The following is a 24,742-nucleotide window of genomic DNA, read 5'->3' as shown; positions in this document are numbered from 1 at the left end:
AATTGAATTAAAATGTCATTCTGTGGAATTCCCTGGCGGTCTGGTGGTCAGGACTCAGCATTTTCACTGCCGTGGCCCAGGTTCGATCCCTGGTCAGGGAACTAAGATCCTGAGATCCTGCAAGCCACGCAGCATGGCCAAAAAAAAAAAAAAAAAGAAGTCATACTGAATTAGGGTGGGCCCTAAATCCAAGGACTAGTGTCTTTACAAGAAGGCCATGTGAACACACACACACACAGGGAACACCATGTGACTATCAAGACAGGGACTAGAGTGACGCGTTTGCAAGCCAGGGATGCCGAGAATTGCTGGCAACCATCAGAAGCTAGAAGAGGCATGGAAGGGTTCTTCCCTAGAGGCTTTGGAGCAAGCATGGCCCTTCTGACACCTTGATTTCAGAGTCCAGCCTCCAGAACGGTAAGAGAATACATCTCTCTTGTTTTAAACCACTAGCTTGTGCTCCTTGTTACAGCAGCCCTAGGACACTCATGCACTCACCCAGAAGCAGAACGAGTAAGTCCCCTCAACAGAGCCCTGGGGGCAGTCCCAGGGGGACCAATTACCCACCAAGCGGCCACATCCCCACTCCACAGCTCAAGCTGCAGGTGAAATCAGCTTCAAAGGAGAAACCAGACATTGCAAAGTGTTTGTAAATTATTTAACAAAAAGGACAACATACAATTTGCACATCCACCAAAATTATGGCTGTGAAAATTAGTGCCTGAAACTTACTGGTCTCACCACGCACGGGCCAAGCATTGAGCTAACTGCTTCATATACATGAATTTATTTAATCCCCACAATAAACTCACAAGGCAGGTACTTTTCTATCCCCACTTGACATAAGGGGAAACCGAGGCACAGAGCTTTTCAGTAGTAACCTTCCCAAAGTAACCTTCCAAGTAGCAAGTGGTAGAGTTGGGGTCTGAACCCAGGAAGCCTGGGTCCAAGTTCATGCTCTTAACAGACTCACACACTGCTTCTGCAATGGATAGAATGTGGAAAGCATGAAAAACAAGTTGAGATTTTTCACATGATTTTTTTAAATTTATGCATAAAAAACAAAGAAAAAAGAAAAAGACACATTTCAGTTGGGGGCAGATGTGTGGCAACGAGCAGCTGCTGACCGGACAGGGTGAGGGCAGAGTGACACACCCACAGGGCAGGGAGACGAGTCGGGGAGGGGTGGGCACGCCCAGGGCTTCTCCAGGAAGAAGAGGCACCACAAAGGGATCCGCTTGCCCAGCCCTCAGGGAGTGGCCAAAGCGTGCTCAGAAAAGTTTCGATGCAAGAGTGTGCGTGGGGAGGGGGATGTGAGCAAAAATTAGGTTTTCAAGAGGACCTACCCAGATGTAGTTTTGGTTTTTTTTTTTAATTTTGTTTAAGTCATGCCGTATTTTTTAAAAGTCAAGTAGGACAGCAGGAAGAGGAAAATATGAAAGAGGGCCAGCAGAAAAGCTGGGCTGGGCTGTGAGCAAAGCTGGGACCTCATCAGCTCATCAGCTGCAGAGGGCCAGCTACAGGACAGGTGGTACTGCCAGCTCAACGGGTGGCAAATCCCCAAATGCCAAGCCCCACAGCAGCCTTCCCGGTAGGAGGGGGCCCACAGCCTACCGCAGCCTGGGCAAGGGCAGTGGGTGCAGGCAGCCCCCAGGGCTGGCGAGATCGGCAGAGAGGATCCTGGAGCCAGCTGGCCGCCTGGAGGGAGCTCAGGGTAGCAGGACGGCAGAGAGACCAGGGGGTGGCAGGGGGGCTGGTCTGACTTAGCGACCATAGGGGGCCCTCCATGAGATGAGATGAGATGAGAGTCACCGCCACGTGCCAGGCAACAAGGATGGATGAGGACTGAAAGCAGAGCTGTGTCAGAGATGCCCAAGTGACAAAATCTCCCGGACTGGGGAGTCCCTGACCCTGGTGGGGTGGGGAGAGCAAAGTTTCAGCTGCCTCCCAGGTGAGGAAACTGGGTGGAAGCACCTGAGGGGAACCCCATCGGGCTCAGCTGGAGGAGGCTGAGTCTGGAAGCTCAGAGGGGGACCGGGTGTGGGTAGCATGGCAGCCTGAAGGCTCGGCAGGGCGGGAAGGGTTCTAAACATGGACATGGGGCCTGGAGCCAAGGGAGGGGGGGACAGCCTTCAGCAAAAGGCCCCCGTTCCACGTCACATGCTGACTTGGCACTGGCCACCCCCTCCTCTCACTCAGTTCTCACCAAACCCTTGAAAGAAAGGGTTGCCCCCGTTTTACAGATGAAAAGACAGAAGTGGTTAAGCAACTTGCCCTTGATCACAGCTAATGACCCTGGAATGAGCGGGCTATAGCCCCACCTTCCTCAAACTCATGATGGATAATTGGGTCTCTTTTTTTTTTTTTTTGGCTGCATTGTATAGCATGTGGGACCTTAGTTCCCTGACCACGGATGGAACCTGTGTCCCCTGCAGTGGAAGCGTAGCATCTCAACCACTGGCCCACCAGGGAAGTCCCAAGATAATTGGGTCTTGATACTAGGTTTAAGGGGTGGGGGGGCCTTTCCAAACCACTGTTGGGGGAAATATCATTCCCCGAGTGGCCCCTGCCCCTGGCAGCCACAGCAGCTACCTGCCCCTCATGGGAAGGTGGTACTCTTACCAGCAAGAAACTAAGGCTTCGAGGGACCATGTAGCTTGCCCAGGGTCACAGGTCCTAGGCCCTGTCTGACCCTGCGCCTGTGAGGCTCCTCCTGCCACACTGGTGTCTCCAGCCACCACCTGGCCGACTGTAACTGGATCAGTCTTGCCTCCCCTGCCTTCTAGGACATGGGGGGAAATCCCCAGGAAGGATTCTTTGCAATTACTCATGCCTCAGATGCCACTGCCTGATGACCGGAGCTGCCAGTCCTGCCTCAGGACACTGGAGGCTGAAGCCCTCAGTCTGCCCACAGTCAGGTCCGGGATGGAGCTGTGAAGGTCCTTCACATTGAGCAGCACAGATCCCCCCTCCTCAGCAAGAGCCCCACTGCCAGTCCCCCTGCTAGTCTCTGCAGGGGTAGGGCACGTGGCTCAGGCCTGGCCAACCAGAGCAGCGGGCTGCCCTGGCCACAGCAGTTGGTTCAGAGCCAATAAGAAGCAATAGTAAAGCTACAAAAGACACACACACAGTAAGGTCTTTGCTGTGGTTACTCTTCCCACTGGACTTGCTGGAGCTACTGTGGCCACACTGCCACCACCAGGGATAAGCCACCTGAGAATGGGGACAACACAGAGAGGAAGCTGGCTTAAGAAAAAGAAATTAAGCTCTGATGGCATCATTTGAGCTCCCTGATCCAGCCATACCTGACACCAGTCCTTTTTTAGTTTTATGAACCCATTAATCCCTTTTTTGTTTATGCCAATTTTGGTTGCAAGTGACAGAAAACCCAACCTAGACTTGTGACTGACACAGTAGCTCTGGAGGAAGAAGTCTCGTGCTCAGGCTGGGCTGCCAGCTCTGTGGGACCCCAGACCACACACTGCCTTCCCTTTAGCTTGACCCTCTTCCGGTATCTGTTTCCTCGCCAACGCCACCCTGCTTGGTCTCCCAAGGCCCTCTGATTGTGTGGACTCCCTTTATTACTCTTAGGCAGCCAACAAACAAACATCCTTTCAACGATTGTTCTGCAGAAAAAAATAATAGTAATAAAAATAAATGAAAGAAATCTGAATCACCCCAAAGTGATTGGAAGAAGAAGGTCTCCAAGATGCCCTCTCTGAAGCCAGCTGGACTGGGAGGAAGTGCTGGGACCTGGGAGCAGCCAGAGGGGGAGCAGTATGCCAGGAAAGGCATAACCCCAAATAAATCAAAGGGGCTGTGACGCACCATTCACTTTTCTGTCTCTGCCCCAGTGCATTCTTTTGCTTCAACTCAGCCTTCCTTAATGGCCCAAATTATACCTATCGGGTGTTAACACCAGAGATCAGTGCCTGGAAGCCAGAGACGCGGAAATCAGGGTGTCAGGGAAGCGGAGAAGATGCGGAGGCTCCGGGTACCAGCCTCTGCTGACCTCCGCGCAGGGGCTGGGGTTGGACAACAGCCCAGCCTCAGGAAGGGGCCCATGCTCCCGCCACACAGCGCCGGCCAGAGCGCCTTTAAATAGAACCTCCACGCGGAAGGACAAACACATTCCAAGCGCATTTTAAACCGCCCCAAGCATGACCTGGCCGGCGGCCTCCGCTCCCCCAGGCATTTTTCCGGTCTTGGCCCAATTCTGGAACTAATATTAATAGCTCAGTTAGGAGCTTACGGTGTGCAAAATACTTTATGGCCTTAAAAGGCAGGGACGATTACTTCCCCCACTCTCTAGATGAAGAAACTGAGGCCCAGGGAGCTGGCAAGCTCCAAGGCCGACTACCGGGGGTCTCTCTACGCTGCCTCCACCGCCCGATGGGGCTGACACGGCAGGACCGGAATGAGCCCCCGCCGGACCAGTTGCCACCTGCCTTGTCCGGTTCCGGAAGGGCGCCTCCTGCCCAAGAGGCAAGAAGGGGGACAACAGCCAAGGCGACGCTCCCAAGAGGCTCCCTGAACGTGCTCGCTCCAGGAACGTACTGATCTTTCGTGAAGCGTTTAACAAACTCCCAGTTCTCAGGCTCTGTTGGTACATCCAACCCCGCGCGGCAGCCAAGGATAAGTTTCCTCCTTTGTTTTAAAAGATAAAGGACAACGAGGCTAATTTCTCCCTCGGGAGATAAAGTTAAAGTTGGCAGGTGAGGCGCGGTGCGTCTCCGTTTCCTAGAAGTTGCGCCCTGGGCAAATCTCGGAGCGGGCCCGCAGAGGGGGCGGGACCCGCCGTCCGGACCCGGGAGCCCCGGACTCGGGCTCGGCTGCCCGAGGGGAGCTTCTGACCTCGGTCACGGAGAACGGCGGCTCCTGCTCTCGGTGTCCCAGCCCCGCTGGATCCCCCGCACCGCGCCGGGATCGGTCGGGGCGCACTGGATCTGGGGGGCGTGGGGTTAAATGCTAAAGACACTCCTGGAATCCCTGCACTATCCCATCCTGTGCCCCCCCCCCCACAAGCGGGGCCCGGGACTCCCAGCCAGAAAGACCAACCCACCGCCACCTCCCCCTCCCTCCCGAGCTCAGGGTCCCCGGGGGCGCACGGCGCAGGACGCGGCGGAGGGCTTACAGTTTGAACATGCTCTCCAGGTCCTTGATAAGACGGCGGCTGAACTCCGGGAACTCGGAGTAGGGATGGAAGACCTTGCAGCGGCGGGGTCGCGCCGCGCCCTCGTTGATGACCAGCCGTCGGTTCAGCTGCGCGCTCAGCTCGGCGTCGGCTCTGGTGGTGGGCGCCCAGGCGGATGGCTGCGGCTGGGGCTCGGGGACTGGGGCGGCTCGGGGCGCAGGCTGGAGCCCGCCGTCCACCTCCTCCCAGTGCAGTCGCTGCTGCAGTTTGCTCGCCAGCTTCTCGCTGGCCATGGCCGCGGTGGATCCGGGGACGCGGGGAGTGGGCTGACAGCGCGTTGCTCGCCGACTCGCGACTCTGCGACACTTCGCCAAGACGGCGGGGACCCGGAGGTTGAGTGGAACCGTGGGCGGGGGCGGGGGAGGGCGGCGGGCGGGGCGGAGCCGCGGCTTTAAGGAGGCGCTGGGGCTCGGGGACCGCCCGCCCGGCCAGAGGCCACAGGTGTCGGCGCGTCCCGGGGACGTCGACCCGCTCTCCACTACCCGGGGCTCCAAGACCGGGAGCTGAGCGCCTCCCGGGACGAGGAGTGGACCCTCGGATCAACTCTGACTTTGCCGCCCGCTCCCAGGGAGCCCAGGGACCTTGTGGTCCCCGAGGGAACGGCACCGGGAAAAGTTTCAGTACCGTCTGGCGGTTCCTTTCTTGTCCCCCAGAAGTGCCCAGACTGGAGCCGCTCGCGGCGGGGGACAGACTGGGGGTGGGGGGAGCCAAGCGCCTCCGGATGACACCTACGCGTCCCCAAGGCTGCGGGTGGCACCCAGTGGTCGCAAAGGGCTGGGTGAGGGAGGCGCCCGCAGGGAGCGCGGGGAAGGGGAAGCTGAATTTCACTCACTGAAAAGAAATGTTTCCAAAACATACGAAAAACAAATAAGCAAACCGAAAAAAGAACAATCAAGGGAGACAAACTCGTGGCTCTCCTGGTGGTAAGACACCAGCGCCACTTCGGGGGCTCTGGCTTTTTCTGTTAAGCACAAGAAAGAAAAGAAAAAGAAGCTTGAAAATAAAGAAATAAATCAGCCTTTTTAGCAAGAGGGTAAAAACAAGTACAGTCGTCACTGCCCTAAGGATGGCTGTTACGTCAGCCAAGCCTTGAGAAGAATCTTGTAAACACTGATCCGCCCCTACTGGGACGCACTCTGTTCTGACTGCCTCAGGGACTGCTGACCCAGGGCAGGTCTGCCTCACCTGGCTGTGGGTGCCTGAAACCCAGGACCAGCCCTTGGCATGCAGGCATGTAGGGCCTGCAGAGGTCCTGCCAGGGGTTCTGAGCATGTGTAGAGGCCTAGTGGAAAAAAAAAATAATACATATATATATTTTTTTAATTAGGGAAAATATTATGTTTTTAAATAAAGTGATCAAATAGAATCTTTTTAACATCGCTACTAAACAGTTTTATTCAGTTTTATAAATGGCCCTTTTTACATCAGATTTAATGCTTGAAATGGCAACTGATGGACCCCTTCAAATACACCACAGGACGCGACCCTTCCTGACCTGGTGATGGTGACTAGATTTGCTTTTTTTGTCATTTGTGAGCACTTTATGTGACATTATTTCACACACATACACCAAAAAAAGAGATTTAAAATTCTTAACACTCTACATCAACAAGACACTTTACATGAATAGGTATTAAAAAATGTCAGCAACCGTTTTACGTGCTAAAATTGACCACAGTTCACATTAAATTTAAAGACTCTAATAGCTCTTCCTTTTCTTTCATTTATGATTCAAGCATAATGTTGAAAATTCTCATGTTCATGAGAATGGATTTTGAATGCAATTCGACTTTTTCATTTAAGTGCCTCCAAATGAGAAAGAGCTTTTTTTAAAAAAAAAAAACAGCTTTATTGAGGTACAATTGATATACAAAAAACTGCGCAGATTTAATGTACACAATTTGATGCACTTGGACATGTGCAAACACCCATGATACTATCACCACAATCAAGGTAATAAACATTTCCATCACCTCCAAAGGTTTCCTTGTGTCCCTCTGGTTTTTGTTTTGGCGATTTTTTTGATGAGAACACTGCACATAAGGTTTACCCTCTTAACAAATTTTCAAGGACACAAAACCATATTGTTAACTACAGGCTCTGTGTTGCACAGTGGATCTCTAAGGAAGCACTTTGGAGTAACATACATGTGGAATACGAGCTATCCCCCAGGCACCACTCAAAAGGCACATCACCTACAAGGGGCAGAGTTTGGGGGCTGTGCCCACCAGGCATCCCCAAGCCTTTCTACCCTGAGGTAAGAGTGGAGGAGGGAATGCTTCCTAACCCCTGGCACCAAAGCAGCAGGTACTCAGAACGCTCACCAGGCCACACCTGGCCACCCCTAGGGAGAAAATTTCAGTATCTCACTAGTGACCCAAAGTGAGGTACAGTCACGCCAAGACTGGAAACCCTGCTTCCCATCTCCCTTTTTCCAGTGTTCAGCTGAGTGCCTGACAAAGAGCTCAAAACAAGATTACTGAATGATGGGCCAAGATCAGTACTACTGTGCAAATACGACCCATGTTTTATAAAATACATTTCTATGTGTAGAAAAAAAAACTAAAGGGAAAGAGACTAAATTATTAACAGTAGTAAATGCTAGGAGTCAAACCGTTTTCATCAACTATTTTAGCTCTCAGTTCCCTGACTTTTCTACAATGACTATGTAAAACTATTATACCAGAACACAAATGTTATTGCTTGCAATGGTGAAGTATGAGAGGATGGATATTTTAGCTGTAGAGCAGACGAAAGTATCGGGTTGGCCACAAAGTTCGTTCAGGCTTCTCCATAAGATGGTACAGAAAATCCGAACGAACTTTTTGGCCAACCCAATATTTTTGCCTGTGTCATCCCATGAGCACGTTTATTTCACTAACATTCCTCTGGGATGGCTATAGGAGCTTTTGCATTTCATAGGGAAAATCAAATGTGTTTTACCTGCAAGACTTCTTTTTCAGTTCTCTATTGCTGTGTAACAAACCATCCCCAAACCTATGGCCCAAACGACAAATCTACTTTGCTTGTGAATCTGCAATTTGGGCAGACACTCTCTTCTCTGATCCACTTGGCGTAGGCAAGGGCAGCTCTGAGGCTGGGGTCGAGAATCATCTGGAGATTCATTCCCTCCCAGGTATGGGATTGATGCTGGCAGATGCTTGGCCCTTGCTTGGAGCTGTTGGCTAGAACACCTACACGTGGCCTCTTGATACGTCATGCGCTTCCTCACAGCATGGTCACTGGGTTCCTAGGGTGGGCTTGCAAAGAGGGAGAGTCAGGTAGAAGCCGTATCACCTTTTATGAAGTAGGCTCAGACATCCCTTAGCTCAACTTTACTGGTCAGAGCAGTCGTGGAGGGGAGAGAACACAATTCTCCACCTCTCAGTGGAGGAGTGACAACGTCATCGAAGAATAGCGTGTGAGATGGGATGTGTACCATTGTGGCCATCTTTGGAAAATACAGTTTGCCAGTCCTCCCTCTGAAAATCCCTAAAGGCTTGAGTCTATTGTGGTTCTGTGGCATCCAGACAGGAACAGGTATGTCCTTCAGCCCGGATGTGTTGGCACAATTCTCTGGGCCCTCCAGAAGTGCGGGCCTGCAAGTCGCAAAGAAGTCGGAATGAAATGAAGTCCAGAAAGGGAAAAGCCCTTCCAAGAGGGCAGAAACCTGGGGCTGCGGCCATCTCTGGAGGCATTCAGTCTTATCTTCACATTATCAACTTCTTAAATGAGGCAAAATCTCAGGGCTTTGATATGTTTTAGAGGAAATGGTTTTGTCCCTTAAAAATGAGGTAAATGTTAGTGCCAGGTGCTCTTTCTAAGTCTCTTCACGCCCTAGCTCACTGAATTGAGAATATTCTAAAATTAGAGAGTGGAGGCAGAATCAAGATGGCGGTGTGGAAAGACGTGGAGTTAGCGTCTCCCCACAACTAGGGCACCTGCCGGCCGCTGTTGGCGGACTCTGACGCCCAAGGAGATGGAAGAAACCCCACAGTGCACGTAGGGGTAGGATGTAGAGGGACTGAGGCGGGAGGAGAAGTGGAGGCCAGACAGGATCGGCATCCCTGAGGCTGGGGAGACCAGCAGGTGGGAGGGGGCCTCCGGGAGGAGCAGAGCGGGAGGGGCGTGGAGGGCAATTGCCCCGCCCACTCGAGCCCAGAAAGCTTGCTGGGCTCCCAGGTGAGGTCCCCTGCCCTCTGAGGCCAGGGCTGGGGGGCATGCCTGGGCCCCTTCTGTTCCTTGAGCCTAAGCCCCACCCCCCCAGGCCCCCAGGGCCTTTTCAAATCCTGTGGGTCCTGATCATTGGCCCCGCCCACCACCCAAACCTCACCCTTGCTTAGGCCCCGACCTCCACAGCCAAGGCCTTTTCCTCCTCCTTTTTTTTTCTTTTTTTTTCCCTTTTTTTTTCCCCCTCCTCCTCTTCTTTACTATTGTGGTACTGTTGCACCTTCTGGTTGTTGATTCAGCTATATTTTTATTTTTATATTCTTCCTAACATACCTGTTAGTTTCCTAGTCTAATTTCATTTTTTTACTTTGTTATTTTGTTGTTGTTGCTGTTGTTGTTGTTTTGCCGCCCCAGGCAGCTTGCAGGATCTTGGTTCACGAGCCCGGGGTCAGGCCAAAGCTCCTGCGGTGGGAGCTCTGAGTCCAAACCACTGGACTAACAGAGAACCTCAGACCCCAGGGAGTATTCACTGGAGTGAGGTCTCACGGAGGTCCTCATCTCAGCACCAAGACCCAGCTCTACCCAATAGCCTACAAAGCCCAGTGTCGGAAGCCTCAGGCCAAATAACCAGTAAGACAGGAACACAATCTCACTCATAAAAAAATAAATAAAAAATGAGACGGCAAAAAGTATGTCACAGATGAGGGAGCAAGGTAAACACCGACAAGACCAAATAAGTGAAGAGGAAATAGGCAATCTACCTGAAAAAGAATCCAGAGTAATGATAGTAAAGATGATCCAGAATCTCGGAAATAGAATGGAGGCACGGATTGAGAAAATATAAGAAACGTTTAACAAAGATCTAGAAGAACTAAGGAAAAAACAAACAGAGATGAAGAACATAATAACTGAAACGAAAAATACACTAGAAGGAATCAATAACAGAATAACTGTGGCAGAAGAATGAATAAGTGAGCTAGAAGACAAAATGGTGGAAATAACTGCTGAGGAGCAGAATAAAGAAAAAAGAAAGAAAGAATCGAAGACAATTTCAGAGACAACACTGGGACTACACTAAACGCGCCAACATTCAAATTATAGGGGTCCCAGAAGAAGAGAAAAAGAAAGGGTCTGAGAAAATATTTGAAGAGATTGTAGTTGAAAAATTCCCTAACATGGGAAAGGAAATAGTCACCCAAGTCCAGGAAGCACAGAGAGTCCCATACAGGATAAACCCTAGGAAAAACACAAGACACAAATTAATGAAATTAGAACACTACATAACACCATACACAAAAATAAACTCCAAATGGATTAAAGACTTAAATGGAAGAGCAGACACTATAAAACTCGTAGAGGAAAACATAGGAAAAACACTCTTTGACATAAACCACAGCAAGATCCTTTTTGACCCACCTCCTAGAGTAATGGAAATAAAAACTAAAATAAACAAATGGGACTCAATTAAACTTTAAAGCTTTTGCACAGCAAAGGAAACCATAAACAAGACAAGAAGACAACCCTCAGAATGGAAGAAAATATTTGCAAATAAAACAACAGACAAAGGATTAATCTCCAAAATATACAAACAGCTCATGGAGCTCAATACCAAAAAACGAACAATCCAGGTAAAAAATGGGCAGAACACCTAAATAGACATTTCCCCAAGGAAGACATACAGATGGCCAAGAGGCACATGAAAAGATGCTCAACATCACTAATCACTAGAGAAATGCAAATCAAAATTACAATGAGGTATCACCTCATGCTGATCAGAATGGCCATTATAAAAAAATCTAGAAACAATAAATGCTGGAAAGGGTGTGGAGAAAAGGGAACCCTCTTGCACTATTGGTGGGAATGTAAACTGATACAACCACTATGGAAAACAGTATGGAGGTTCCTTAAAAAACTAAAAATAGAACCACCATATGACCCAGCAATCCCACTACTGGGCATATACCCTGAGAAAACCGTAATTCAAAAAGAGACATGTACTACAATGTTCATTGCAGCCCTATTTACAATAGCCAGGACATGGAACCAACCTAAATGTGCATCGACAGATGAATGGATAAAGAAGATGTGGCACATATAGACAGTGGAATATTACTCAGCCATAAAAAGAAACGAAATTGAGATATTTGTAGTGAAGTGGATGGACCTAGAGTCTGTCATACAGAGTGAAGTAAGTCAGAAAGAGAGAGACAAATACCGTATGCTAACACATAGATATGGAATCTAAAAAAAAAAAAATGGTATTGATGAACCTAGTTGCAGGGCAGGAATAAAGAGATAGACATAGAGAATGGACTTGAGGACGTGGGGTGGGAGGGGGAAGCTGGGGCAAAGTGAGAGTAGCATCGACATATATACACTACCGAATGTAAAATAGTTGGCTGGTAGGAAGCAGCAGCGTAGAACAGGGAGATCAGCTCAGTGCTTTGCGATGACCTAGAGGGGTGGGATAGGCAGGGTGGGAGGGAGGCTCAAGAGGGAGGGGATATGGGGACATGCGTATGTATATGACTGATTCACTTTGTTGTGCAACAGAAACTAACAGTATTGTGAAGTAATTATACTCCAATAAAGATCTATTAAAAATAAATAAATAAATAAATATAAATAAAATTAGAGAGTGATGATGGTTTTACAACTCCATGAATATACTAAAAACCATTAAATTGTACACTTCATAAAGATGAATTTTATGACATGTGACTTATATCTAAATAAATCTGTTATTTTTTAAATGATGACAATAAGCCATTACTTATTAACATGAATAATATAATTGAGAAGAAAAACATTGTTTTACATGTCTTTATTTATTTATTTATTTATTTTTTGCGGTACGCGGGCCTCTCACTGTTGTGGCCTCTCCTGTTGCAGAGCACAGGCTCCGGACGCGCAGGCTCAGCAGCCATGGCTCACGGGCCCAGCCGCTCCACGGTATGTGGGATCTTCCCGGACCGGGGCACGAACCTGTGTCCCCTGCTTTGGCAGGCGGACTCTCAACCACTGCGCCACCAGGGAAGCCCCATTTTTGCATGTCTTTACTCTCTGCCTCAATAGAAGACACTTGGATATCACATCTGCTTCTACATTTGATTTGCTGCAATTTGTTGCTTTGTTTGCAGTATGTGACGAAAATCCAGGCTTCCGCAGATGTCTGGGAATTTAGTTGGATATATAATTGGAAAAGGGAGGAGTATTTGTTCAGTCTTTTCAGATAATTGGTTATCATTTTTCTTTGTTACTACACCAAAACTGCTAAGTGATAGTTTCCTGAAGTTTAAATGCAACATGGAAAGTGGAAGCATCCAAACCAGACCCTCCAGACTCTGTTACACTGGAATCCATCACTCCACCTTGCACGTTTAATGGGGCCTTGAGTTAGGCATAACTTTGTACCTTTATGCATTGGTGATGTTGACACATTTCACTTATATGATAAAGTCCAAAATTCTAACTTTTGCTTGGAACTCAAGTGTTTTGTTTTTCCTGTTTTTTTTTTTTTTTTTTGCAGTACACGGGCCTCTCACTGTTGTGGCCTCTCCTGTTGCAGAGCACAGGCTCCGGCCGCGCAGGTCCAGTGGCCATGGCTCACAGGCCCAGCCGCTCCGCGGCATGTGGGATCTTCCCGGACCGGGACACGAACTTGCGTCCCCTGCATTGGCAGGCAGACTCTCAACTACTGCGCCACCAGGGAAGCCCTCAAGTGTTATTATTGATAGCAAATACTACCAATTGTTTCCAGAAGGCCCTCAATTACTTCTTCCTTTTCTCCAGGGATGTCTCCTTGAGGGCAAGTTTCAGGTCTGTATTTTTATTTGGGAAACTCTTAAAGTAACTCACCTATCTGTCCCCAGGCTGGCTGCATCTTCCGCAAGGGAAAGCCCACAGGCACTACCTAAATGGGGTTTCTCACCTTTCTCTCTAGCCCAGGCAGTACAAAAAGAATCCCTAACCACTCCTTGCCCTGCACAGCTGCCGGAGAAACTCCTGGCAGAGAATCAGGCAGAAAAGCTGGGCAGTATTTTAAACCTCAGACTTCAGGCCCCTGAGTGGACCTAGAGGCTCCGACCCTCAGGGGAGGCCTGGTCCCCAGGCCCCTGTGGCTCCAGGCATCCACGTCTGTGGCCTTGGAGACTGGCCAGGGAGCTCCCAGGGGTGTCGATGAGCTCAGACCCAAGTTCCCTGGGCGGCCTCAGCTCCCTGTCTGCTCAGAAAGCAGAGACACTGGGCTGTAGTAGACGCTGTTGAAAGCGAAAATAATTCACTTTCCTATTTCTCACCTGATGGAGCAGCAAAGACCTATGAGTGGGCGAAAATGAATTCTACAGGGTTGGAGGAGAGGCAAGCCAGACCCTCCCATGGCTCTAGGGACCCCTGGCTGTGACTGTCAGATCACCCACCCTGCCCTCTCTTCTCCCCACCACACCCATCAGGGCTGGCCTTCCCTCCCCCTGCTCACCTCGTCAATCAAGTCTTGGTTCTACCCCCTGAAGCCGTTCAGATCTCTCCCCTTCTTCCTTGAATCCAGCCAGAGCTCGTCTCTCTGGAAGGGCGATAGGGGACAATGCCATCCTCTGAAGCCGACTTGCCCTCTGCCCATCTGTCCTCCATTCGCTCACCCAGGCAGGAGGAACTGGTCTAAAACAGTGCTGTCCAATAGAAATAGAATGCATACTTTAATTTTAGAATGTGTATTTGGTATTTTAAATTTTCTAGTAGCAACATTTTAAAAGGTAAAACTAAAAGAAAACAGGTGAAATTCATTTTCATAATATATTTTCTTTTACCCAATATATGCCAAATATTATCATCTCGACAGGTAATCAATGTAAAAAATGTTAATGAGATATTTTACATTATTTCCTACCAAGGCTTTGAAATTTGAGGTGTATTTTACACTTACAGGTCTTCTCAATTCAAACTAGCCATATTTCAAGCGGTTGAGAGCCACTTGCGGTTGGTGGCTACCATCTCGGATAACTCAGGACTAAGGCGAATCAGAGGGGTCCCTGCTCCCTGGCTCTGACCCTCAGCAGGTGAAGAAGTTCTGCTACTGAGAAGTTCCTGTCTGGCCTCACCTCTGGCCTCTACTCCCTCTGATTTGAAATAACACCCCCAACACCCGCCCCCCCCACACACTCAACTTGTCCCTAACACAAGGTACTCAGATCCACCCAGATCTGACCCAGTGCTCCATGGATGTTGGACCTGAGAATAATATCCTAAACTAAAGACCAAACTGTGCCACTGGTCCCAGTTCCCGGTCTCCTTATTTGTTCCAGTCTGGCGCCCTGTCAGTGGCTGCAGGAAGCTGGTGGTAGTGGGTGGGGCTGCCCTCCCCCTGCAGAGGGGACACCTCTGAGGTTCAAAGGTGTGCTTGGTTGCCAGGCATCTGATGATAAGAGCATTTCTTAAAGAGTTTAGCGATATTACACTTCATTTGATTCCCCCAAGTTCTCTGACAGTCTTTACATGTAGCACAGGGTAAGATAGGCTTTTGGCTATATCTTACCTAATAATAATAAACTATTCTGGCTCTTCCGTTTAGACACAGAACCAGGAGCCCTCAGTCATGGGGGCAGAGGTGGAAGGAGGAGAGCAGTTGTGTAAATGCTGGCTCTGTCACTCAGCAGCTGTGTGACTTTGAGTTAGTTACTTAACTTCTCTGAACTTCTGTTTTATCATATATACAACAAAGATACAGCCGTCGTCAGAGATATTGCAGGTTTGGTTCCAGATCACTGCAATAAAGCAAGTCACATGGATTTTTTGGTTTCCCAGAGCATATAAAAGTTATACTTACACTAGACTGTAGTCTATTAAGTGTGCAATAGCATTATGTCTAAAAAAACAATGTACACACCTTAATTTAAAAATACTTTATCGTGGGAATTCCCTGGCGGTCCAGTGGTTAGGACTCCATGCTCTCACTGCTGAGGGCCCGGGTTCAATCCCTGGTCGGGGAACTAAAATCTCGCAAGCCATGCAGCGCGGCCAAAAAAAACCCCAAAAAACTTTATTGCTAAAAAATGCTAACCGTCATCTGAGCCATCAGCGAGATCACTGACCACAGATCCCCATAACAAACATAACAATAATGAAAAGGTTTGACATATCGCGAGAATTGCCAGAATGTGACACAGAGACATGAAGTGAGGGTATGCTGCTCGAAAAATGGCGCGAATAGACTTGTTCAAGGCAAGGTTACCACAAACCTTCAATCTGTAAAAAACGCAGTATCTGCGAAGCGCAGTAAAACAAGTTGTGCTTATAATACTACCCACAAGACGTCCAAGGCAGTTGTGATGACTGATTGCATGTAAAGCACCTAGCAGGTGTTGAATTAATGTCACCCTTTTGCTACAGGTGCAGCACAGGTGGTGCCTGACGGTGGGGTTGAAGGAAAAGAGCCCGAGCCACAGGGCAGGCCCAGGCCCTCCAGCTATCACCAGGGCACCAACTAAGCCTGTTTTTGTGGGGGGCGGGCCGGGGGAGCATCTTGCAGCCCTCACCCACATTCCGGCTACGCAGACAAGCAGCTCGGCCCTTCCTGATTTCAAAAGACTACACTGGCCAGCGTGATTTGGAGACACCAGGGAATCACATCACTTCCACACCAATGACTTCTACTTTGATTTTTTGAAAACCTTGCTCTTAGCAGCTCCTTTGCCCACTGCAAGCTAGCCGTGCAGCTCAGCGCTTCCTGCCTCTCTCTCAGATAACCCCCACTGCCCTGGCTGCAGACTCCTCCTGTATTCTTGTGCATTTCAAGTCTGCCCCTCCAGCCTCTCCCTCAAATTTGGGTCTGAGTCTCTCTTTGCATCTCAAAGGATTTGGCTGGTGCTTGAGAACTGTGGCTTTGACAAAGGCCCTGTGCATCTTGAGATGAGCAGGGAGGGTCTGATCTTCCAGAATCACTGGCATAACAAACGTCACCTATTTATAGCTTCAGTTTAAGAGTGGTCCATTGCAAGGAAAAGTATTCAAAGATTTAACACCTGGAAAAAGATATCATCAACAAATGCAACCAAGTATCCAGAATCTCCTGGGGAGCTCCTACAGAGTAGTAATAAAAAGAAAAACAAACCAATGAAAAATTGGGCAATGGGTATGAGCAAATTTACCTAAACTGGTTTGACCCAGTACAACTCAGACTTTACTTGGTGGGTTAGCGTATTGGTCAAAGAAGTTTGGGGTGGGTGTTAACTACTCCCCACATTCTTGTTATCACTTTGTGAGGTAAGCCAGCCTTAGACCAAATTCTGCTAAACATAAAGATATTTATTAAGCTAACATTCCCAGCAAGCAAACATAGATAGAATAGCTCAGACAACCTATTCTGTAAATTGGTTGAAGTCTCAAGTCCCGGCTCTTGGCCCTTTTAGGAAATCCAGCCACACCCTTCACCAGACACATCCTAGAGACCAGATTCCGTGTCTTATTTATAATCAGCATCAAACAACCAGAAATCCTCCTAATTCAATGCCTGAAAACTGGCTAATTAAAAAATCAAGCCTTAGGACAGGTTACAAATTTTGGTGGATTCCTATGTCCTATGCAGTATGGCGGGAGGAGGGGACGGATTTTAAACTATTTTAAGGCAATCCACATATCTTGAAAACAATACTTTTCATTTCACCAGTGAGAGCCAGTTTTGAACATTCATCAATTTAGTCAATTAGCCCCTATATTCACCAATTTTTTTATGAGTCTGTTTTGGTTTTTTGTTTGTGTGTGTTTGTGTTTTTTTTAATTTAGTTAATTTTTTTATACAGCAGGTTCTTATTAGTTATCTATTTTATACATATTAATGTATATATGTAAATCCCAATCTACCAGTTCATCCTGCCACCCCTCCACCTTGCCACTTTCCCTCCTTGGTGTCCATATGTTTGTTCTCTACATCTGTGTCTCTGTTTCTGCCCTGCAAACCGGTTCATCTGTACCATTTTTCTAGGTTCCACATATACGCGTTAATATACTATATTTGTTTTTCTCTTTCTGACTTACTTCACTCTGTATGACAGTCTCTAGATCCAGCCACGTCTCTACAAATGACCCAATTTCATTCCTTTTTATGGCTGAGTAATATTCCATTGTATATATGTACCACCTCTTCTTTATCCATTCGTCTGTCGATGGGCATTTAGGTTGCTTCCATGACCTGGCTATTGTAAGTAGTGCTGCAATGAACATTGGGGTGCATGTGTCTTTTTGAATTATGGTTTTCTCAGGGTATATGCCCAGTAGTGGGATTGCTGGGTCATATGGTAATTCTATTTTTAGTTTTTTAAGGAACCTCCATACTGTTCTCCATAGTGGCTGTATCAATTTACATTCCCACCAACAGTGCAAGAGGGTTCCCTTTTCTCCACACCCTCTCCAGCATTTGTTGTTTGTAGGTTTTCTGGTGATGCCCATTCTGACTGGTGTGAGGTGATACCTCATTGTAGTTTTGATTTGCATTTCTCTAATAATTAGCGATGTTGAGCAGCTTTTCATGTGCTTCTTGGCCATCTGTATATCTTCTTTGGAGAAATGTCTATTTAGGTCTTCTGTCCATTTTTCGATTGGGTTGTTTGTTTTCTTAATATTGAGCTGCTTGAGCTGTTTATATATCTTGGAGATCAATCCTTTGTCCATTGATTCATCTGCAAATATTTTCTCCCATTCTGAGGATTGGCTTTTTGTCTTGTTTGTAGTTTTCTTTGCTTTGCAAAAGCTTTTAAATTTCATTAGGTCCCATTTGTTTATTTTTGTTTTTATTTCCATTACTTTAGGAGGTGGATCAAAAAAGATCTTGCTGTGATTTATGTCGAAGAGTGTTCTTCCTGAGTTTTCCTCTAAGAGTTTTATACAGTCCAGTCTTACATTTAGGTCTCTAATCCATTTTGAGTTTATTTTTGTGTATGGTGTTAGAGAGTGTTCTAATTTCATTCTTTTACAAGTAGCTGTCCAGTTTTCCCAGCACCACTTATTGAAGAGACTGTCTTTGCTCCATTGTATATCCTTGTGTCCTTGGTCATAGATTAGTTGACCATAGGTGCGTGGGTTTATCTCTGGGCTTTCTATCCTGTTCCATTGATCTATATTTCTGTTTTTGTGACAGTACCATATTGTCTTGATTACTGTAGCTTTGTAGTATAGTCTGAAGTCAGGGAGTCTGATTCCTCCAGCTCCATTTTTTTCCCGCAAGACTGCTTTGGCTATTTCGGGTCTTTTGTGTCTCCACACAAATTTTAAGATTTCTTGTTTTACTTCTGTAAAAAATGCCACTGGTAATTTGATAGGGATTGCACTGAACTTGTAGATTGCTTTTGGTAGTATAGTCATTTTCACAATATTGATTCTTCCAATCCAAGAACATGGTATATCTCTCCATCTGTTTGTGTCATCTTTGATTTCTTTCATCAGTGTCTTATAGTTTTCTGAGTACAGGCCTTTTACCTCCTTAGGTAGGTTTATTCCTAGGTATTTTATTCTTTTTGTTGCAATGGTAAATGGGATTGTTTCCTTAATTTCTCTTTCTGACCTTTCGTTGTTAGTGAATAGGGATGCAACAGATTTCTGTGCATTAATTTTGTATCCTGCAACCTTACCAAATTCATTGATTAGCTCTAGTAGCTTTTTGGTGGCATCTTTAGGATTCTCTATGTATAGTATCATGTCATCTGCAAACAGTGACAGTTTTACTTCTTTTCCAGTTTGTATTCCTTTTATTTCCTTTTCTTCTCTGATTTTTGTGGCTAGGACTTCCGAGAGTGGACATCCTTGTCTTGTTCTTGATCTTAGAGGAAATGCTTTCAGTTTTTCACCATTGAGAATGATGTTTGCTGTGGGTTTGTTGTATATGGCCTTTATTATGTTGAGGTAGGTTCCCTCTATGCCCACTTTCTGGAGACTTTTTATCATAAATGAGTGTTGAATTTTGTCAAAAGCATTTTCTGCATCTATTGAGATGATCATATGGTTTTTATTCTTCAGTTTGTTAATATGGTGTATCACACTGATTGATTTACATATATTGAAGAATCCTTGCATCCCTGAGATAAATCCCACTTGATCATGGTGTATGATTCTTTTAATGTGTTGTTGGATTCTGTTTGTTAGTATTTTGTTGAGGATTTTTGCATCTATATTCGTCAGTGACATTGGTCTGTACTTTTCTTTTTTTGTAATATGTTTGTCTGGTTTTGGTATCAGGGTGATGGTGGCCTCATAGAATGAGTTTGGGAGTGTTCCTTCCTCTGCAATTTTTTGGAAGAGTTTGAGAAGGATGGGTGTTAGCTCTTCTCTAAATGTTTGATAGAATTCACCTATGAAGCCATGTGGTCTTGGACTTCTGTTTGTTGAAAGATTTTTCATCACAGTTTCAATTTCATTACTTGTGATTGGCCTGTTCATATTTCCTATTTCTTCCTGGTTAAGTCTGGGAAGGTTATACTTTTCTAAGAGTTTGTTCATTTCTTTCAGGTTGTCCATTTTATTGGCATAGAGTTGCTTGTAGTAGTCTCTTAGTCTTTCTGTGGTGTCCGTTGGAACTTCTCCTTTATCATTTCTAATTTTATTGATTTGAGTCCTCTCCCTTTTTTTCTTGATGAGTCTGGCTAAAGGTTTGTCAATTTTGTTTATCTTCGCAAAGAACCAGCTTTCAGTTTTATTGATCTTTGCTATTGTTTTCTTTGTTTCTATTTCATTTATTTCTGTTCTGATCTTTATGATTTCTTTCCTTCTACTAACTTTGGGTTTTGTTTTTTCTTCTTTCTCTAGTTTTTTAGGTGTAAGGTTAGATTGTTTATTTGAGATTTTTCTTGTTTCTTGAAGTAGGCTTGTATGGCTATAAACTTCCCTCTTAGAACTGCTTTTGCTGCATCCCATAGGTTTTGGATCATCGTGTTTTCGTTGTAATTTGTCTCTAGGTATTTTTTGATTTCCTCTTTGATTTCTTCAGTGATCTCTTGGTTATTTAGTAATGTACTGTTTAGCTTCCATGTGTTTGTGTTTTATACATTTTTTCCCCCTGTAATTGATTTCTAATCTCATATCATTGTGGTCAGAAAAGATGCTTGATATGATTTCAATTTTCTTAAATTTACTGAGTCTTGATTTGTGACCCAAAATGTGATCTGTCCTGGAGAATGTTCCACGTGCACTTGAGAAGGAAGCATAATCTGCTGTTTTTGGATGGAATGTCCTATAAATATCAATTAAATCTATCTGGTCTATTGTGTTATTTAAAGCTTGTGTTTCCTTTTTAATTTTCTGTTTGGATGATCTGTCCATCGATGTAAGTGAAGTGTTAAAGTCCCCCACTATTATTGTGTTACTGTTGATTTCCTCTTTTATAGCTGTTTGCAGTTGCCTTATGTATTGAGGTGCTCCTATGTTGGGTGCATATATATTTATAATTGTTATATCTTTTTCTTGGATTGATCTCTTGATCATTATGTAGTGTCCTCCCTTGTCTCTTGTAACATTTTTTATTTTAATATCTATTTTATCTGATATAAGTATTACTACTCCAGCTTTCTTTTGATTTCCATTTGCATGGAATATCTTTTTCCATGCCCTCACTTTCAGTCTGTATGTGTCCCTAGGTCTGAAGTGGGTCTCTTGTAGACAGCATATATACGGGTCTTGTTTTTGTATCCATTCAGTGAGCCTGTGTCTTTTGGTTGGAGCATTTAATTCATTCACGTTTAAGGTAATTATCAATATGTATGTTCCTATTACCATTTTCTTGATCGTTATGGGTTTGTTTTGTAGGTCCTTTTCTTCTCTTGTGTTTCCCACTTAAAGAAGTTCTTTTAGCATTTGCTGTAGAGCTGGTTTGGTGGTACTGAATTCTCTTAGCTTTTGCTTCTCTGTAAAGCTTTTGATTTCTCCATCGAATCTGAATGAGATCCTTGCCAGGTAGAGTAATCTTGGTTTTAGGTTCTTCCCTTTCATCATTTTAAATATATTGTGCCACTCCCTTCTGGCTTGTAGAGTTTCTGCTGAGAAATCAGCTGTTAACCTTATAGGAGTTCCCTTGTATGTTATTTGTCGTTTTTCCCTTGTTGCTTTCTATAACTTTTCTTTGTCTTTAATTTTTGTCAATTTGATTACTATGTGTCTTGGAATGTTTCTCCTTGGGTTTATCCTACCTGGAACTCTCTGCACTTCCTGGACTTGAGTGGCTATTTCCTTTCCCATGTTAGGGAAGTTTTCGACTATAATCTCTTCAAATATTTTCTCGGTTCCTTTCTCTCTCTCTTCTCTTATTTTCTCGGTTCCTTTCTCTCTCTCTTCTCCTTCTGGGACTCCTATAATGCAAATGCTGTTGTGTTTAATGTTGTCCCAGAGGTCTCTTAGGCTATCTTCATTTCTTTTCATTCTCTTTTCTTTATTCTGTTCTGCAGCAGTGGATTCCACCATTCTGTCTTCCAGGTTGCTTATCCTGTCTTCTGCCTCAGTTATTCTGCTATTGATTCCTTCTAAGGTATTTTTCATTTCAGTTATTGTATTGTTCATCTCTGTTTGTTTGGTTTTTAATTCTTCTAGGTGTTTGTTCTTTAATTCTTCTAGGTCTTTGTTAAACATTTCTTGCATCTTCCCGATCTTTGCCTCCATTCTTTTTCCGAGGTCCTGGATCATCTTCACTGTCATTATTCTGAATTCTTTTTCTGGAAGGTTGCCTATCTCCACTTCATTTAGTTGTTTTTCTGGGGTTTTATCTTGTCCCTTCATCTGGTACAAAGTCCTTTGCCTTTTCATTTTGTCTATCTTTCTGTGAATGTGGTTTTCCTTTCACAGGCTGCAGAATTGTAGTTCTTCTTGCTTCTCACACCAATGTTTTTTAAAAAGTATTTCTGATGTTGTTAGCTAATTAGCAAGTCAAGCTTCAGTTATTGATCCAGATATGAGTAACAGGAAGACTTGTATTAGCCACATCTAGAGTGAGATCCTTCTGATATCGTGTTGGCTGGTATATCTGGACTGTTCTTTTTTTAAAATTAAGGTAAAATTCACAAAACACACAACTGACCATTTTGAAGTGTTCAGTTCAGTTCAAATCAAGCAAAAGTAACCTTTAGTGTCAGAAGTTGGGGATGAGGGTAGGGGGAGTGACTGGGAGGGAGCCTAAGAGGGGTTTCTGGTATTGTTCTATTTCCTGATCTTGTGGGTTACTATAATATATGAGTGGTTCATGTTGGAAAATTGTCTCAAGCAATACCCTCATGATTTGTATTTATGTGTTGTAATTTTTTGTATTTATGTCTGTGTTGGTTTAAAAACGTGGCCACAAATGATTTGACACACCTCCCATTGAGAGGGTCTGTGTCCCTACCCCTTGAACTTGGATGGGCTCATGTTACTGGTGGACCAAAAGAATATGGTAGAAGGGATACAACATCGCTTCTGAGACTAGGTCAAGAAAGGCCATGCTGCTTTCACCTCACCTGCTGGGAACACTTATTCTTGCAACCCTGAGCCCCTGTGCAAGAAGCCTGGTTACTTTGAGGCTGCCAGACTGGAGGTGCCACCTGTAGGGCTATAGTCTGCAGGCCCAGAGGAGCTTGTCCATCCCATGTGCCACACATATGAGTAAAGAATCATCTTGGAAGCAGACTCTCTGGCCCAGCTCTTCCAGCCCCAGCCATTGGGGTCACCCCAGCTGAGGTCCCAGATATCCTGGAGCAGAGAAGAACCACCTTCCCTGTGCCCAAACTCCTGATGCAGAGAGCCCATGAACATAATACAATGATGGGGGCTTTTTTACATCACTGTGTTTTTTTAAATTGTGGTTAAAAAAACCAACAAAGCACACAACATAAAATTTATCATCTTAATCATTGTTAAGTGTATGGTCCAGCAGTGTTAAGTATATGTGCAACAGATCCCAAAATATTTCATCTTGAGAAACTGAAACTCTGCACCCATTAAACAACTCCCCTTTCCCCCTCACCCCTGTTCCTGTCAACCAGCATTCTACCTTCTGTCTCAATGAATCTGATGACTCCAGAAACCTCATCTAAGTGGAATCACACAGTATTTGTTTTTTTGTGACTGATTTATTTCACTTAATACAATATCTTCAAGTTTCACCCGTGTTGGAGCATGTTCCAGAATTTCCTTCCTTAGTAAGACTAAATAGTATTCCGTTGTATGTAGAGACCACATTTTGCTGACCCATTCATCCATCAGTGGGCACTCCGGTTGCTTCCACCTTTTGGCTCTTGTGAATAATAATGTTGCCATGACCGCCACTAAGTTTGTTACACCATAGCAAAGAGCTGCAACAACATTGCGCCTCCATAAAAGTGTATTTAAAAAAAAAAAGATAATTAAAGATGACTACACTTAAAAATGTATTACCCAGCAGAGCATTCTTACAAGGATTAGGCAACATGCAGACGCTCAGGGAATGCAGCCCTGTGACTTCTTGAAAAAAACAAAACCCTTCCGTGCTGGACAGCACCATCCCCGAGATACATCCAAATAAACAAGGCTAGGCATGGAAAAGCTATAGAGGAAGGTCTGGTGGAGAGCAGCAAATCTACTCTATTCTAGAAACTAAAGAGGGGGAATCATGGTTATTTGGTTGAATATGTACGATATAAACCTGGAGGTTTTAAGAAAAATTATGTAAATAATCATATTATTTATAGCCATATAATTACAGATGTAACCTTATATATAGTTATACATATATATACATGAAGAAGGTGGGATTGGGACAGAGCTAATTTCTTCCTCTAAATATCAGAAGATCAATCCATTGTATCTATGACCAAACTACACAGGGTTTGGGTTTGTTTTGTTTTTAATAATTATAAACACAACAACAACAACAAAGAAGGCGTGATTTGTTTGGAAGGGGCTTTCTGTACAGCACTGTCTTCAAGCCCACACCACCCTGAGGTTAGTGGTATTTGCTCACTTTACTGAGGTTCAGAGAAGGTAAGTGCCTGCCCAAAGGTGCACAGCTGGCAGCGGGAGGGGCCCAAACGCAGGGTGTCTCATGCCTGATCCCGACTCCAACCCTCCAACTCCATCCCTGCAGGCTGGGCAGCCCCTTCCCCAGCCTTGGAAAGCCCTCTCTTCTTCTGGAGTAGGGAGAATGTCCAGGGCTAGGTCTTAGCGGGCTGAGTCAGCTGCTAATTTGGGAGAACATGCGAAAATGGCCTTCTAGCTTCAGCTTCATCTCTAAGATAGAAAGAACGATCCTTTGCTTTTCAGTCATCAATAACAACAACTGAGGGCATCCTCTGTGCCAGGCCCTGGGTCACAACGGGGCAAAGTGCTGTGATGGAGACAGCCCAAGGAAGTGCTGACACCTCGGGGCTCAGGGAGACCTCCGGAGGGAGGAGAGACACT

At 45.6% G+C, this 24,742-nt stretch overlaps 1 protein-coding gene across 1 annotated transcript in view; it reads right to left on the bottom strand.

Moving 5' to 3' along the window:
- Window positions 1-5,487, bottom strand: part of EFHD1 (EF-hand domain family member D1) — a 39,636-nt gene extending 34,149 nt beyond the window's left edge. Inside the window, exon 1 of the mRNA XM_079925065.1 lies at window positions 5,135-5,487. Coding sequence (XP_079781191.1) covers window positions 5,135-5,427 — 293 coding nt within the window. The 5' untranslated portion in view covers window positions 5,428-5,487. The remainder of the gene's footprint in view (window positions 1-5,134) is intronic.
- Between the last annotated feature and the right edge of the window lie 19,255 nt (window positions 5,488-24,742).

Source organism: Stenella coeruleoalba (assembly GCF_951394435.1).
Source record: "Stenella coeruleoalba genome assembly, chromosome: 6".
Lineage (NCBI taxonomy): Eukaryota > Metazoa > Chordata > Mammalia > Artiodactyla > Delphinidae > Stenella > Stenella coeruleoalba.
Note: the sequence above shows the minus strand (reverse complement) of the source record. Positions and strands in the feature narration are given on the sequence as shown.